This window comes from Typopeltis vanoorti, chromosome 19, assembly GCF_054136105.1.
Source record: "Typopeltis vanoorti isolate ZY-2024b chromosome 19, IOZ_Tvanoo_1.0, whole genome shotgun sequence".
In the NCBI taxonomy this organism is placed as follows: Eukaryota; Metazoa; Arthropoda; class Arachnida; order Uropygi; family Thelyphonidae; genus Typopeltis; species Typopeltis vanoorti.
This window is the reverse complement of record NC_143567.1, coordinates 78,003,946-78,022,770: the sequence shown is the minus strand read 5'-3', so window position 1 is coordinate 78,022,770 and position 18,825 is coordinate 78,003,946. Positions and strand designations below refer to the sequence as shown.

General features: G+C 34.5%; 1 protein-coding gene across 1 annotated transcript in view; it reads left to right on the top strand.

Annotated features, from left to right (window-relative positions):
• The window catches only part of Droj2 (DnaJ heat shock protein family (Hsp40) member A4-like), a 76,639-nt gene extending 59,809 nt beyond the window's left edge, over window positions 1-16,830 (top strand). The window contains exons 5-7 of the mRNA XM_090408875.1: window positions 4,898-5,128; window positions 13,459-13,658; window positions 16,408-16,830. Of these exons, the coding sequence (XP_090265001.1) occupies window positions 4,898-5,128; window positions 13,459-13,658; window positions 16,408-16,533 (557 nt within the window). The 3' untranslated portion in view covers window positions 16,534-16,830. The remainder of the gene's footprint in view (window positions 1-4,897; window positions 5,129-13,458; window positions 13,659-16,407) is intronic.
• The last annotated feature ends 1,995 nt before the right edge of the window (window positions 16,831-18,825 follow it).

The window sequence follows — 18,825 nt, the reverse complement described above, 5'->3', positions numbered from 1 at the left end:
TCCACGCACTACGTTCCGATTACTTCGTGTGGCAAAATAAATTTTACCCACAAAAAGAAGGTACGGCCACTCACCACTATTTCCCCCCCCCCCCCAATTGCTAACTTTTATATGGAAACTTTTGAGCAAAGTGCTCTTGATTCCTTTACTCTAAAACTTACAGTGTGGCTTAGATACGTTGACGATGTTCTTGTTATCTGGCCACACGGTCAACAAACTTCATACACATTCCTCAGCCACCTGAACAAACAACATGAAACGATTTATTTTTTGATGACTTGGTGTATCTCTTAGTATGTTCTTGTTTTTAGTGCATTTAGTAATATAAATGTAGAAATGTTGCTAAAGACTGTCTTAACTGACATCCCTACAAAGGTGTCGCTTAAGAAAAGCTGCTTTTAATGTAATTGTGCTAACATAAAATGATGAACTTCAAAATCAGTTGAACAGTGATTCAGGATTCTAAAATACAAGTATCTTATAACATAGTTAGTTAGGTTCATATAAAATCTTGTGTAGTTCAAAACCATGTTATAAGAGACTAAGAAGCAGTACAAAAAAAAAAAAGAGAAAAAAAAAAAAAGGCAGAGAGGAAATTAGTTCCATGAGCCAACAAAAGTAACCTTTAGAAAAAAAAAATGGAAACGACTTATTGGAAATAGTAATAGTCTTACACTGTGATAATCTCAGATAGCATGCATATGTTTAATTTTCTTCATTGTTGCTAAGCACAATCAAACCGAATACTTTTTCTGTTGCATATCTTCACATTCTGAAATATTTCTTCAGTATCTAGATTTCGTGTATCTTTTGTTCTCTTTAAAAAATCAGTAACTGGATTTGTATGCTTTTGCTTCACAGATCTTTGGAAATTTCATGGTATGGTGCTAAGCATTTTTGAAGCTTTCTTTTATATCTTGTGCTCTTTTTTAGTGAATTTAATTCACAAAAAGAAATTATTCCAATACAGTTTTGAAGAACAAAGTTAGTAATACATACAAAAAAAAAAAAAAAAACTATAAACATTTAAATAAAAACCACACCATGGAATTCATTTCAATGTCCTTCACTGTGTTAAACATAATATACCACGGATGTTTTTATTTGAAATTGTGTAGAAGATTGCATGAATAAATAGAAATAAGACTTAAATTTGCAGTGATAAACGGCTCTAATGGGGTCAGGTGAATCTCTACAGAATCATTATAAAATATCTTAAATACACCACCTCCTTCCTATCCATGGGTTTGCTTTCTGTTATAATTCATTATCAAATTCCTGACATGTACCCTAAAGGAGTGTATATGATATGATAGTACTACATGAAAAACTTGCATCATTACTAACTTCCTATCTACAATTTTCCTCCACATCAATCTGTTACCTTCAACGTTATTAGATCTTATATTTCTGTCTTCTAAGGCACTTTCTTTTTATTGTATCAATCCACCTATATCTTGGTCTTCCTCTGAGTCTTACCTACCAACCTGGCAGAGAACACCTGTTTTGTTAATTTCTCTCCCATTCTGTTTAAGTGGCCATACCATCTAAGATTACCTTCTTTTAACAATGTCAAGTTCTTTCCTAATATCCTCATTTTTAATATGATATTTCCATTGATGCCATCTGTTCACACCAATAATCTTTCTCAGGATTCTCATATCTTCTGTTATCTATTTCCATATTTAGTTTACCATCTTCACTAAGAATCATGCCCAAGTATCTGAAATGTTTTACTTTTTATAGGTTCTCCATTCATAATGCAGTTGATATTTTCAATTGCTTCTGCTTATTTTCATTGTCTTTGTCTTGTTATTGCTGACTTCATACGATATGAAATATGACAACATGAAATCTATTATAACAGTTATTCAATTTAGTCAGGGAATCTTGTAGACTTGTCAGGATTTATTTAGAAGTATAACATCATCTGCATAAAGTAAAGAGCTGAGATTAACATCTCCAATTTTGATATCAGGTTTAATACAGTTTTTCTTCATAATGTGATTCATATAGATAATGAATAACAGAGGGGATAGTGTACATCCTTGTCTGATACCAGATTTAACATTAAACAATCTTCCTGTACTTCTTTCAATTCTAAATGCTGACTTACAACTCAAATAAAGACTAAGTATTGCTTGATATAATGTCCCATTGACACCATATAACTGTAGCATTTCGAATAGCTTCTCTCTTGACACCTTGTCATATGTCTTTTCCAGATCTACAAAACTTAAATATGTCTTTGTTCTATTTCCATGATTTCAAAACTATTTGTTGTCAAGTGAAAATCTGAACCTGACAGCCTCTCTTTTGCCTGAATCCAGCTTGGTCATCAACAAGGTTCTCTTCCACAGTCTTTCTCAAGTATACTTGCATAAATCTTACCAGGAACACTCAGTAAAGAAATACCTCTAATTCTCACATTCAGTTTATTTCCCTTTTTATATATGGGTACTATGAGAGCTCTACTCCAATCTTCTTGTATTTGTCCCTCTCTCTCTCTCTCCAGGCCTTCTGAACTATGCAGTGCAGCCACCGTAAGACATTTATGAATACCTCTATTCATTTATTTCTGTATTTCTGGTTGAATATCATCTGCCTTTCCACATTTCAGGCTTTTCATGACTTTTTCTACTTCAAGTATGGATATATATTTCTGATTGCATGCTGTTGAGTGTTTTTTGCTACTGTGTTGTTTGTTTGTTTGGCAATTCTTTGAAGTACTTACTCCATACATCAAGGATATCTTTTTTTTTTTTTGGCACCAGTTTTTGTGTCACCTTTATCATCTCTAATTCCTTTTACAGCACTCTTTCCTTCATTTCTGAGCTTTTCAGCAGCTTCCAGAATATTTTGCCAACTTCTTGATGTTTATTTTCCATGTTCTTACCAAAGTCTTCCCATGACTTTTGTTTAGCTAGTTTTAGTGTTTAACTTTCTTACATTTGGCTCTGTATTCTCTAAGAGCACAAGCTGACTTATTTGCCAGGAACTTTTGATATGCTTTCTTCTTTTCCTTCACTGCCTCTTTAACTTCCTGTGTCCACCATGAAGTTCTGATTGTTCTATCCTTGCAAATAACCTCACCATATGCCTCTCTGTCTGAATCAATCAGTGCTTTCTTCAGGATTTGCCACTGAATCTTCATGGTTTGGTTCCTGTTCTCAAAATCTTTAATTTTTTTTTTCTTCAATAATATTTGTGTAATTTAGTGTACAGTTCACATATGAGAGTTGCTGAACTTTTGTTCGCTTTAAAACTTTCTTATGTTCTTCTTTTCAATATGAAATTCAATTTTATCCTGCTCAATACTAAATGGTGATCACTTCCAATTTCAAATCCTCTCTACACTGTAGTGTCCCTCACCAGTGAGAAAACATTATCAACAGTAACAGTCAATGAGATGTTCTTATTCCTTGCCCTTTTCTCTTCACGTGAATTTGTGCACATTTTTATTTTGGAACATTGTGTTAGTAATAACCAGTCCTTGTCCTGAGCAGAAATTGTTATAAATGTTCTATGTTATTATTATTTATTGTTGTTAATCTCTTACTGTGCCTAATTTATAAATTAAACTTTATCATAGGTGTGCATACATATTGAAAAACCTATTATTATAGGATTCTTCACTCAGTGGTTTCAAGCATCCACTGGGGTTCTTGGAACGCGTATCCCTTGCAGATAAGGGGGGTACTACTGTGCTGTATTTAGTAGATTCAATGTTAGTCAAATTCCTAAAAAAACTCTGTAGGTGTTATGCTATGTAAAAGAAAATTTTCTATAATTAAACCCATCTACTATAAAACTACTGCTGTGAGATCCCTCTGAGTTCTTTGAAGCAGGAGTAGACTGTTATACTGTAGATTATCAGTATATGATTATCTAACTTGAGTATATACCAAGATTATGTTAATTTTATAAGTACTTTATTAAAATGAAAAGCGTTTTCAGATGTTGCAGGTTTTTAAGACTTATGTTTGGAGAATCATCAACTACTCTGTTAAAACAATAACAGTTAGCACTTGAAAAACTCGTTTTGAAAATAATTTTTCTGTGTATAATTGATATTCTTAATCTTTAGTATGAAGAGACTGAAAAATTGACATTAACTGTTAAATCCACTAATGCATCCCTTATATTTTACTTATAAAAGTTTGATATATCATTATATATTTGGTTATCTGTGTGCATTCCCATCCCCATTAATCCATCGAGTACATGTGTTATGATGGCTCTTCCAAGAAGTTCAGTGACTCATCATGGGAGATTGAGATTTCCTTTTTGTCATTCATGCTTTAAATACCTATCATAGAACCCTTAACACTTGAATACCTTAACTGAAGAGGTACTAGCATCTAATAGTAGGCCATTCTGCATGCTCAGTGTATTCTTATTTATAAGCTACAAAATCACTTATCTATTAGTAAGATAATCCTTACTAACTTGTATATTTCTATATTTCCTCTCTATTCCTTAAATGTTTGAGACTCATCTCCCTAAATTTTACCTCTTGCAGTCCTGTAATTGAAATTCTGCCAGTGGATCTCTCCAGCTGTCTCCCATCTTTTTGGAATAACCAAGATGACACATGTCTACATGTAGTTCAGATGTAGACATGTGTGGTCTTATCAAAGTGGGTGAATAACTTGCATGCTAATGCTCAGCACTGTAGTTATGTAGTGTGATGTCTTAGCATATGATCCTTAAACTTTTAATTAAATCCACTATTAACCCCTCCAGTCAAGTTTTTTCATCAGATTTCACCCTCTCTCTGTTCTTCATACCAGGCTATATTTGATCCACACAAGAAGTGAGCTGTGGTTTGATTAGTACATAAATTCATTTTGATTTGCATTGAATTTTAATGTCACTATTGTGGTATTTTGAATAGGAATGGAAGATGGACAAAAGATAACATTCAGTGGAGAAGGTGACCAAGGACCTGGCTTAGAATCTGGTGATATTATAATAGTTCTGGATGAAAAAGAACACGAAATATTCCGAAGAAATGGTATAGATCTGATTATGAGGATGGAATTAACATTGACAGAGGCACTTTGTGGCTTCCAGAAAACAATTAAAACTCTTGATGATAGAACGCTTGTTGTTACCTCAATTCCAGGTATGTGATACACCAGTTAGCTTTATATTAATATATAATTATTTCTGTTCAGTGTACTAATCAAGTATCAGGTATATATGAAATTTGATATTACATAAATTTGAATGTACTAGCCTGATTGTTAGCAGCCTGTAAAATAGCTGATTAGTTAGTGGAGATGCATAGTGTTGAAAACATGAATTCCTTTGGGTTTTGATGCTGCAAAGGTACTTTGTCAAATGTTTTTCAGAAAACTTCAACTCGAAAGATTTTTTAAATTAAAAACTATAAATTACTAGCATAATGTACAAGATTTCTGTATAAAATGCTGTTATTTTATTATTAATGCTATTATTGAACCATTGGACATGTTTGCAAGCCAAAAGCCCAAAAAGTCAACTGTCTTTTTGTACATTTTGAGTTTGAAGTTCTTAATCCGCTGTCCAAAACATTGCTTGCTGCATGTTTTGAAACTAAGAGACTAGTGAAATTTAGATTTATGTATTATTGACCTTTGCCAGAGGACTTGTAGAGTGGCAGTGGTACAAACACAAATTACCCTAATTCATATTATACCTAGACAGTGCATGTAACTGCAGCAAAATACAGTAGATTCCTGTTACTTGGTCGACTGGTTAATCGGACCAGGTGTTTTATTGGGACAAGTCTAGAAGAACAAAAACAGAATGAGAATATAAGAATTTTTACTTAATTTATTTGGGACACAATGCTGTTTAATTGGGTCAGCCAGTAATCTCTGTGTGGAGTGTTAAAAAAATTAAGTAGTCTTACTTCAAAAACTTGTTGCTGATAACATCTGCAATACTGATGAAACAGGGTTATTTTATCACCGATAGAACCATTCAATGTAATCGGATGGTTCTGAATTATAAACACAACTACACTATTAGATCAGGAACTGATAAACAAAAGCTGATATGGAAGAAGGGCTAGGTCTCGATGCTTTAAACAGATTAGAATGGAGATTTTATCTCCATTCTAATCTGTTTGCATAGTACTGAACTATGCAAACAAAAATGCATGGATAACACCTGAATTTTTTAAGAATTGACTTATGAGTTGGGACATAGAATTACAATGCAAATCAGAAGAAAAATGTTACTGGTTCTTGACAACTGTTAAGAACACTTGTTAGGATGTAAAAGGAAATCAGTGCAAAAAGTTGATGTTTTACATGAATCAGTTTATGGCCAGTATTGGCAAGGAATAAGTAAGACCATTCAAAACCATTTTGCTTACTGTGGTTTTAAGTATTTAATCGTGGATATGACCAAAAGTGAAAATCTTGTCCCATTAGATGTGAACCACATCAGAAACTGAAGAATTTGCATCCAGGTAGTCTCAATACTATAATGAAAATGAGGATTTTGAGGAGGATATTAGAACAAGAAAGTGATGATGACACTCCCATGCTCTGACTAATGATTACTTAGGATAATAGAAAATTTATTACTGGATTACAACTCCATTTCATGCCATTGTAATCTAGGCATGAAATGGAGTAAAAAAAAAAAAAAAAAAAAAAAAAGTAGAATAAGATATCACAAAGCTTTATGTGAAATCTGTATTCAAAATCTGTTGTGCTCAAGATATTAGGAAACAATAAGAAAAGTAATTGTCATCAGTTTCTTCAAAATATTGATTTCAAGGTTCTGCTGCAGAAACACCAACCTTTCTGTCTGCAGGAAACATTTAAAACCAAGTGAGGATCCAATCTTAAGCCATTTGTCTGTAAGGAAAGAACTGTAGATGATCCTCTTCATGGTGGAGTAGTTGTCCTAGTGGACAATCTTACTCCTTTCCAACATGTTCAGCTTAATACTGTTCTGGAAGCAGTAGCAATTCATGTCTGTGGGATTTCTTATTACAGTAGGTTCCATTTATTTACCATTGGGTTGAGAATTAAATAAAATTGAACTTGATATTGCAACTGCTTCAGCCCATATTTCTCATAGGTGACTTAAACACCATTAGGTGGTGCCAACACGAATAGACAGCCGTTTTATGGAACAAATGCTAGACAACCATGATCTCTCTTTCTTAATAATAGTCAATACTTTCTTCTGTGCCTATCTGTTCCATATTGTGCAATAGATCTTACAATCTGCTCCCATGTCAGATTAATCTATTGGGATATTGAAAAGAACATCTATGGAAGTGATCCTTTCCATGTTATTTGCACTGTCTTCACTAGAATTATATTCTCATATCCAGATGCCCATTGTGGAAAATGGACCAGGCTGATTAGAGCTTGTTTCTCATCTTTCAGTAACACTGAAGCAAACGCCTATCAGTGAAGCAGCAAAATGTGTAGTAGATTATATCGCCCAGGTAACAACAGTCACAATTCTAAAAACATCTAAATTTCCATTCTATCTAAAGCTTTTGTGAAGCTCAAAATGCTGCCAAAGCAGCTTAAAACTAGATGGAGCATGGGTATATTTTATAGATAACCTACATCAAATCTAAGATTTTAAACATGCTTGATCCAAAGCACATTATGTGAGATATCAGCCAAAAACGATCTTGGATCCAATTTGTCATTGATTAATCAAGTAACCAGCACAAAAATTGTATGGGATAAAATCTGGAAACTGAAAGGTAGATATAGAATACCATTTGTCTAACTTCGAACATAATGTGTTGCTGATCCCAAAGCTATTGCTGCAGGCACTGTGATAAAATTTTGCTAGAATCTCAGCAACAGCTTCATATCATCCTGAATTTTTAATTTTGAAAGAGCAACAAGAGAAACAGTTAAGTATTTTTACTAATAGGCTAGAGCTCTACAATCAGCCATTTGTTAAAGCATAACTTAAAAATAGCTGTTTTACTGTCTCAATCAGGAAAAATAGGTCCTGATGACATTCATTATGAGATGATCAAGCATCTTCCAACAGAATACTTAGGTTCTGGATTCTTGGCATAAGTCAATATAACTGCCAATCCAAAGCCAGGATAGGATCCAACACAAGCAAACAGTCATCCCATTGTTCCGACCTGCTGGCTTTGTAATATATGGGAGAAAATAGTTAATGCTAGACTTCTGGTATTTAGAAAAGCAGTGATCTTCTCTCCAATACATATATGGCTTTTGTAGGCATTGTTTAACTTTTTCCCATTTGGTCCATTTAGAATCATGTATAAGAGATGTATACCTGAAACAAGGAACATCTGATTTCAGTTATTTGACATGAAAAATGCTTGTGGCACAGTCTGCAGATATGGCATATTAAAAGATTTCTATACTCTAGTTCTCAGAGGGAAACTTCCTGTATTTATTAAAAACTGTCTAGCTAAGTGGCAAGTATATCATCAAGATTGAGGGTGTTTCCCAAGGCTCTAACTTAAGTGTGACACTTCTTGCTGTTAAAGCTAATTCAGCCACTGAATAGCTTCCACTATAGGCATTGCTCTGATTTAATTATGATTCCACTATTCACTGTCACTCTTGAAACATAAATGTAATTCAAAGAAGGGGGTCCAGGCTTTCAGCAGAAATTGTACACGTCTGCTAAAAATGCATTAGAAACCAAGTTCTTGGGACTCATCTTTGACAGAAAGCTGGCAATTTTTGAAAGAGCAACAAGAGAAACTTGCTAAACTTTTCACCAATGTGCTAGAGGCTTATAATTGACCTTTCATTAAGGAGGAACTAAAAAAGAGATCTAAAAAGTGCAAAAGCAATGAATGGGGGTGCAGATTAATCTTCATCACATCACTTATCTTGTACATTCAAAACTGGATTATGGGTCCAAAGTATACAGTTCTGCAAGGCCGAATAGTGCAATTGTTGGATCATATCTATCATTGGGAATAGTGCCCATTCAAAGTCTGTTGTGGCAAAAGAACCTTTCTCTCAATCATGTAGAAACATTTGTCTCTTAACTATTTGCTTAAAATAGTTTCTTCCAGAGCATCCTACATTCACTAGTATCTTTTTTCTGCTTTGCAAAACTCAATATCACATACATTCTTTTGGTATGTGTGATAGAGATAATGAGCTATTGGCATGAATTTTGACATTAATCATACTAAACATAACAGTATTCCTCAATGGCAAGTTTATACTCTCATTGTGCCAACTAAGAAAGTCTCGCACTCCATCTGTCTACATGCAGTTACTGAATGTGCACAGAAAATACTCGATGAGAACCATCACTATAGATAGATTTCCTTTCCATCTATACTAGTGGTTCAAAATCTGAGACCTCTGTTCTGGATTTCCTGACTTTATCCTATTAAATCAGATTCCAGTTCATTGCAGTAATTATACAGCAGAGTTGAATGCATTTCAGTTTGTGCATATAATAGAAAATTGCCACCAAAAGTGTACACTTTATAAATTGTACACTTAAAAACCATTGAGTTCTTTACAGGCCATCTCATCTTTTGTGTATAATGCACATCCAATGCTTTGCAAGGTTCTATAGCTGCTGTACAAATTGTTAAGGTCCTTAATTTTGAAATTGATATGTGCATGATCCTTGACCACATGGGAATTAAGGGAAATGAGACTTCTAGATCAGCTCATGTCATTTTTCATGTACTGTCTGTCAGTCCCTTATAGACTGCATGCAATTTATAAGATCAAACTTAATGACAGCCATCATGATAGGATCATGATGGCTGTCAGGAAGCACTGACAAATAAATTGCATGAGGTTAAGCATTGGGGTTCAAGTCAATTTAGAAACAGAAGAGAGGAAGTTGTTCTTGCTTGGCTTTGCATAGTTCACAATCATCTTACATATTCATATTTACTGATGACAGACAAACGGCCCACCTATGTGTGAACAATGCAACAATGTGTCTTGCCATTTATCATGTTCTGGTGCAGTGTTAGCACTTCAGTTGAGAAAGGAATGAATTTTGTACTACAATAGCTAGTAGATATTCAGGTAATTTGCAGTTTTTAACTTTTTAAAAATTTATACAAACACAAATTTGTTATATAAACACATCACATAATCAAAAAGATGCTGCTTTTCACTGCCAAATTTTCTACATAACATGTTATTTACAATTTTATCTGTTTATCTTGAGTATAGCTCTGTCTCTTGGTTTGGCATAGTATGACCTTAATTGTCCTTGCACCATTAAACTCCTGTGATTTGTAATCTTTATATTTGGACAAACTGGTCATTCTGTGGAAAAAATACAGGAACATCAATCTTGCATCGCTTATGATCAACCTGAAGAAGTCTGGCCTAGTACAGCACATTGTAGATACCGAATAATCTTCTGGTCAAGAACTCAATTACTTCATTCTTGTTGCTTTAAAATACGAGCATTTATTTATTAAACATGCTAAAGCCTTAATACACAATCCTAACTTATGACTAACGAGTCTCATTCTTCTTAATCAATGGTAGTTTTTTTCATATACAGGAAAACCTTGCTTAATGCGATTAATTCATCAGTGTAAATTTGGGGGGGAGGGAATACAGTATAAGCTATATGGGACGTTAGCATTGTCCATAAATCTGGTCATCTGTCTGTAATCCATGACAGTAGTGGGTTGTATTTTAACTCCCTCATCTGAGATTTGGCTCATGAGAATGAGATGTTTTGTTCTCTGAGGGCTGACGAGACAGGGATCCATTTATCCTTATTCCTTAATATGACTGGTGGTATCTTTTCTTTAGGGCCACTGAGTGCTTCTATCCCTGTTGTTTTGTTTCTTCCACATTGGTGGAGATTTTCCTCATCTTTTTGACCATTTGGAACTCTGTATCTGTTTCCAACGTATGATAATTGCTGTCTTGGCATGTAACATCTTCCATACTACTTGGGGAGTGTGCAAAATCTGATTGCGTCAGAGTTATGGGCTCTTCATTTATGACATCCATATTTTCCTCTGTGACTGCTGTGGGGGGGGGGGGGGTCAAAGAGCTTAACTTTTCGTGACCAATTATCATTCGGCAGCTTTCCTAGTCTGAGGAATTCTATGTATACTTCCTCGAATTTGGCTTCATTCAGAAGTTTTGCCATGACAAAATCATCTAAGTTAATAAAAATCAATTGCTTAATTTTTTTATTTAAGTCTAAACATTTGATTGAGCTACATTTTTTTACAAGTAAAGATGTTTGAATCGTGCTCGACTTTTTCATCTTGTCATGCAATTTGAGATAGTTGGCGGTCGCTTTATCAAGATTTCAGTGGACTTTGAAGCTTCATTATATCAGAATCAGCATCAAACAAAATCTCCTTAGCATACTCAATGTAATTGGAAACTACCTCAAGTTCTTTTGTAGTTAGCTTCTTAGTCGTAACATTCTCCTCTTGTTCGCACTCCTTATCTTCTTCATATGTACGCTATCCTTCTAGTTGAAGGAGATCATTCTCACTTAACTGTTTTGAATGGGAATCGAGCAAGTTTCTCACATCATTATCCAGTTCATTAAATCCAAGTTCTTTTCCAGTTGTGCTGATTTCTTTAATAATGTTAGATCTTGGATTTTGCACATGATAAACTAACATGGACTTGAGTTTAAAGTCTCCTTCTGCATTGCCTCCTAATAAAAGCATAAGATGATCTTTAGATACTTGGTATCCTGGTTGAGATGCTTCAGTTTTAGCTGGGAAAGATTTTGTTGGCATATGCTTCCAAAAGAGACCAGTTTCGTCGATGTTGAATATTTGCCGATCATCATAATCCTGAGTAATCTTTTGCAGTTTTTCAGAAACTTAGCTGCAGAATTTTTTATAAGCACTAGAAGATTCCCCAGTTATTCTTATGTTATGCAGTCCAGCTTGATTTTTAAAACGGTCAGACCATCCTAAACTCGCAGTAAAGCTTTCACATTCCTCTTAAAATTTGGTCTCTTTCAATGAGGTAAAAATATTCAATTGAGAGCCTTTGTCTGAATATTCCCTGTACTTAGGAGAGATTCTTTTTTGGTTACAATTCTCAATTCAGAGTGACAGAAGATACTCCATCTCGATCATTAAATGGCTTCTATTTCAGGTGATTGACATGCTTAAAGAAGCAGTAGCAACTTTTCCTTGTTCTTTGTATTCTTTGCTCTTATTTTAATATAGTCCAAACTATAGACTTGCTGTATCCCAGGTCTCACACAATCATTGTATTACTGGTGCCACTTTCATGTCTCTTAATGACTTCCAGTTTTTCCACTCACTGCAGATTGGCGACAAAAACTTTCGTGTAACATAAAGTTTTGCATAAAGTAAAAAAAAAAAAAAAAACGCATTAACTGATTAATCACTCTCCTAAAGCAGGAAATAGTATCATTTCACACAATCATATTAACTGATTATCGCATATAGAATTCACATTAAGCAAAGTTTGCCTGTATCTTATATCCCGTATCGCATATGTGCACGCTCCTAATATCTTTAAACAATCCACACACACACACACACAGTGATGCTTGTTAGTTTAAAAGCTGCTAGATGGAATATTATTCAACATTTCTTGTGGTTACATGTTATAAATGCAGTATCAAAGTATTTTATTTAAACTGTCAAAAGCTTGTTAGTGCAAGTTTATATTTGACTTTTACATTGCAGTAATTTTTGTTGAACCAGCTCCTAGGTTTGCTTTGATGAAAGATTCCCACTCCATTATTTGTCTTTCTTATTTGCATAATAATTTAAAATAAATCCTTTTTCTAGTTTGTGTAATGAAATTTAATATTTCAGTTTACTTTTAAAATTTGTCAAGATATTTCATTTAGATTTTAATAGTATGATTGGGGAGGGCAAGGGGGATTGCCTATATATGCCAAAAAATATTTCATGATTGTCTGCTGTTATCTCCTTACTTGTCTTTATGATGTATACCCGTTTCTACAACTGTATTCTGCCCTTATATTTGAATTATTTAACAGATGAGGTTCAAATTCATCAGTGTTTTGTTATTCACTTTATCACATAAGTTGTTTAAACTATGATGCAATGACCTCTTTCTGCACTACTTCATGCTGAAGATGAGATATGAAAAGTATTATTTTGAAATATGTCCTGTTCTGTCTTCTAATCAAGATTATATCAAATATACAGTGGTAGTTTTTTGTTCTCTATATTCAATTTCATTTTGTAATGTTCAGTTGAACACAATGATATGACAGTTAAGTTTTTTTTTTTTTTTTTTTTTTTTCATTGTCCAAAAACAAAACAAAAACTTGGTATAAATAATAATTGCACAAAAGTTTGATGTTTTAAGTGATAATTTAGGGGAGAGTAAATAACAAAAACAAACCAGTTGCTTGATGCCCCTTAACATTAAGTGATAATTTAAGAAAGAGTGAACAAAAAAGCAAACAAGTAGTTTGACATTCTCAGTAATCGGTACTTTTTTTTTACAGGTGAGGTTGTTAAGCATGGTGCAGTAAAATGTATTCTAAATGAAGGAATGCCACAATATAAAAACCCTTTTGAAAAAGGCCGTCTGATAGTCCAATTCTTGGTGCATTTTCCTAGTCAGATTGAACCTGTTATTGTTCCAAGGTTAGAGGAAATTCTTCCATCTAGACCAGAATCAATAATTCCTGATAATGCAGAAGAAGTAAGTTATATGTAATTTCATTTATAGAAGATGTAAAATTTAAAACATGCTTTATTTCATTTCTTTACCTCTTTATCACCTGACCAGTCGTTTGAAATGCATCTTCTCTTTAGGGCTTTGTGTCCATCTTACTAATGATATTTCAATTTTTCTGGTACACTTTATATTCATATTTTGAGTTATGTAAATTTGAGTAATGGCTCATGAGTTAAATGAAATTTCTACTTTTGTAACATAATTTGATATCATTGCAATATCACATTGAGCTCAGTAAGGTAAGGTATCAATAATGCCCTTATAGAAAGACATGGTTTGATTCCCATTGAGTACAAGAATCTCTGAGGACTTTTCAATGAACTAGGCTCTTAGAAATAACATACTTCTTATCCCTCTTGTAACTTGGGATTTTTCTCCTCCAAACAGGGAAACTAGTTTTGTGTGCCCTTGCTGCATTTGTGGAAAATATTCATATGCATCTTATTAACAAAATGATATTGTAAAGCTGAATTTGAATAATGTTTTGCTTTGTTTTTTGTTTCTGATCACATGAAATTGAAAGAGGGAGATTACTTCTTACACACACACTGCTTGGAAAAAGACATTTCCCACCCAATGAGCAAGATGCATTCTGCCATGCAAAGAGTCACATGTTTGTAGCTAGTGTAAATTGGAGGAATATGATGCTCCGGAGTCAGTGCAACTGTGTTCAGGTAAAATGGCTGCTTGAAGAAAAATGGAGTTTGAAAGAGATGTTGTGATAGGATGCCATGTTGCAGGCTTATTTGTTTGGCAGATTGTTGATAAATTGGACCATCCTAAGTCAACAATCAGTGATACCATACTGAGATGGAAGTGCAGTAAGTCGACGGCAAGTGCTACCCACGGTGGATGCCATGAAGAATATGATACAACTCCCATTTGTTGGCTGACACATTGAATGCAGAGTTCCAGGCATCAACTGGAATGAATCTGCATAACAACATTCAGAACAGAGGCTCATACACACAGGTTTCAGTGGTAGGACCACAATTATGCAAACCACACATTATCTGACCCACATGAAGCTTCAGTTGTGCAAAGTGTGTATGTAGTAGGATGTGGAAGCTTGGAAATCTGTGTTATGGAGTGACAAATAATGTTACGCCCTCTACTGAGCAGATGGACTGATGTGGCGTGAACCTTGAACTCTGAGAGGTATCTGGACAATGCAATGCACTATGACATTCCTGTCCACAAACCAGGCAGTTACAGGAGTCAGTTTTGACACTTGACTGGCCTCACCCCTATCGAACATCTGTGGGATAAAAACAGAGCACCGGGTGTGGTCAAAGGACATCCACCCCAACAACAGTCCAGGACCTCATTACATCCCTACAGGAAGGATGGTCCAAAATCCCATTGATCGCTAGCTTATGCTTGTGGAAATTATGCCCTAATAGGATTGCTGCAGTCAGTCATTGTAGCAAAAGGAGATCTATCTTAGAGTGGTTGCCATGGCTGTTTGTTCCTCACACTGTGGTGTCCTTGTAATAAAACATAAAATCAGAATTCTTTTTTAAGATTATTTTAACTTTTTGCTAGAAAATTTGATGTTTACTATTAACATTCTGCATATTCCAAAATAAGGTTTTTAAAAAATTCACTGAAATTTGACTAACACACTGTAAGTTAAATGCTGCCTGCTTTTCATTTTACAGATTAAATTTCTTAATGTAGTGCACTACAATAATGTACAGTTGTATACATTATAGCATGGTATTACTTTGCAGTTTTGCACTGTGCTTAATCTTATAGTATTGTATATAAAGGGTGAAACTGATTTTATAGTAACCTTATATTCAGAACAGATAGTTTGCTGGGGTTTTTTTTTTTGTTTGTTTGAGTTTACTGTTTTTCCCTTTTTAGCATCCTCCTCATCCCCAAGGGATGAGGAGGATGCTAAGTTGCTAACAAGTGGCCAGATATCATTCAGCCCATTCTTAAAACCAGTCAGGTAGTTGAAGAGATGACTGGTATGGATTAAGTGACGAATAGTAAGTTGTTAATGAGTGGCTAGATACCTTGCAATTGTCTATTAATATTGGAAGTTTGTGAATATATATATACTTTAAGCTTTGCATCTGCAATAACATATAGCCAGGATGTAGGAAATTGGAAAATATTGGTGTATGTAAATAAGCAGTTATTTAGATACACCAATCTTTTCCACAGTTCAGCTTATAGTTTCAAAAATGAAAAGGGGATCATTAAATAGGTGGTTAATTAGGTAACATGAGTACGTGATCCCAGATAAGAGAGATTGTTTAATCTGTAAATTATTAGTACCATTGAAGGTGACAAAGAAACATGTTAAAATTCAATTTAAATTAGTGAAATTGCATCTTAGGAAGTACATATAAAAGAACAATAGCAGAGGAAATGTTCTGTAAATTGGGCCAGCCTGGTTGGCCGAGTGGTTAGCATACCCACTCTCCAACCAACGTGGTAAATTCACTTTGGCAGTAACACCACCATAGCACTCAATTTTTAGAAGTTATGAAAATAAGTACTTTATTAATTAATGAGTCTTTAGTTATTGGACAAGATGCTGCTCTCTTGTAGTTTAATACTTAGGCTAATCTTTTTTGTGTGTGCGCCTTAAGGTTTGGATGGTAACACTTTAAAAATTTGATAAGCTACCTGTTTATTAAAAAAAAAAAAAACTAGTCATTTATTTTTATCACACATCTGAAGATATTTTATTTTTTAGGTTATATTAATGGACATAGATCCAGAACAAGAAGCACGCAGACAGAGGCAGTATAAACAAGCCTATGAGGAAGATGATGACCATTTCCATCATCAACGGGGAGGCGTGCAATGCCAAACACATTAAACATGTCATTCTTAATAATTATGTGGTAAATATTTATTGTTGTATTAGACTTTCAGGAGAGGAAGCTGGACTATCTAAAGAAGCCTCACTTGTGATTTATGGTGTATAGATTAATCTAAAAGTTTCATTTTCCATATCTAATTTTTAATACCATGTCACTTGCTGTACATCTTGCCTATATATAATGTATGCTGTGCATGATGTGTTCATGTTCAAAAGAATGCCAGTAAGCACTCTTAGAAATCTGTAACTTCACAAATATTTCTTTTGTGTAAATATAATTATTTTTGCTTGGCATATTGTTGCATATTTAACATGTTGATTTTAATTGACAAAGTTTTACATACACCTGGTAGTAAGAATATACACTTACATTGGTACATGTTTCTAGCTACATCGTTATATCTCTAAGAAAAGTAAATTCAAATTAACACTGCAGTTGGTACTTTATGTGACTAGTTTGTTAGATTCTGGTAATGTTTCTTAGTGATATACTGAAAAGAAACTGACTTTGTTGGAATTTATATTACTGAAGCAGTCTATATTTATTTATTCACTATGTTAACTAGTAATGAACTCATTGTTTCATAGTTTTTTTTTTCCTTCCTTCAGCTCAGAAATTCTTTTGTTCCTTTAAATTTATCAATAACAGAATAACTACTACACTTCACAGTATCATTACACTAACTTCATAGTAGTTAGCATGAATAAAAGTGGGTAGAGATATGGTTCTTTAGTTGGCTATATCCTTGCCACAAACTTGTATAACTACTGTTATAAATTCTGTATAAGTTAGCTGGAATTTGAAGGTTTCTTCCTTCTCATTGATTGTAATATTTAATAAAAAAATATATATATATATAGATAAGGAATAAATTCATCCAAAAACCAATAGCGTATCCTGCCTTTGGTGTAATAAACTGCTTCCAGTGCATTGTGGAAGACAATTTTTTTAGAAAGCCAGTATTGTGCTTAATCTTTTTTTAAAAATAGTAAGCTAGTTATAATGTTGCCTGGCAGTATCTATTCAGTTCATTGCACAATTTACAATGATGCCTTTTGACTTGGATCATTCATGTTTAGTGTGAGGGCTGGTCATAAAACTGCCGTAATGTAGGACCTGGCAGTCATGAATACATATACAGTAGTCCTAATCCATCATAGAAAGAAAACGAAGGAAACCATTTTACTGCTGTCTCTCAATGAATTTTGAGAACACTAAGGTTGGAGGATTGTTTTACTTCAGTGTATGTGATAGGGGAAAAAAACCTCATACGAATAAATGCTCTTCTAGCAACAGTTTGCAAATTCATGTCTCTCTTTCCCCCCCCCCCCCATTTCTCATAATTTTGAGGTGCTGAACATGAATCTTCTTCTTTCACTAGGCGTTATTCCCGCTTCCTATGCAGGGTCCGCGTGCTACTTAGATGCGACTACTTGTTAGTACCACTCCCAACCAACCTGTTGCCTAGTCTGCCGCTGGGGTGGGGGGATATATTTTTGGCTGTAGAAGCGTATATTCACGGGGCCAGTTTTCCTGCTTGTGGGATGAAAAACGCCAGATAAACTGGCAGAAAAAATCCTACTGCCCACGCCCAAGACCGGCTAACTTGGCTATGCCTGAGGAAGATCCTCAAATTCCTCACATCTTCAACGGGAATTGAACCTGGGACACTCCTTCCCTAGGCATATGGTTGCGAAGCGAAAAGCCACTAGGCTAACCACGCGAACAGGTGCTGAATATGACAATGAAAATTGGCTACAGTTTGTGAGAGATCATAGGCCATTTTCCCTGTTATCATTTCTCCATCATTGCAATTTCCTGATGGAAAAGTTCACTGTGCTCATCACTAACCATGCTGCAATTGTTGGGGAACAAATCCAATATGAATGGAGCAGTTATGTTTTAAGGATGTATTGCAGTCAAGTTTGTGATACAGAGACAAGTCCTCAACCAGTTCCTTCTAGTTTTTGGCCAAAATTTCTGAGGAAGTTAGTTGACTCTGTAACAAGTTGTCAAACATCTTGCCAATGAAAAGAGCTCTTGGATCTTGAGGACTCACAAAAACTCCCTCTTTAACCTATCTTTGAGTCGAGGGAACTTGTGAGCCAGGTACTTGAAGGCTGACAAGTGGGTTTTTTTTACCAGATCGATATTGCTGTGTTAGGGGCAGTAGCAGAATTCCGTTTCTGCCAGAATATATAACTGGATGTTATATATTCTTCTCTCCAACCTTCAGATATTTCCTCACAGGCAATTCACATAATGTCTTTGCTCGGCTGTCCAATTCA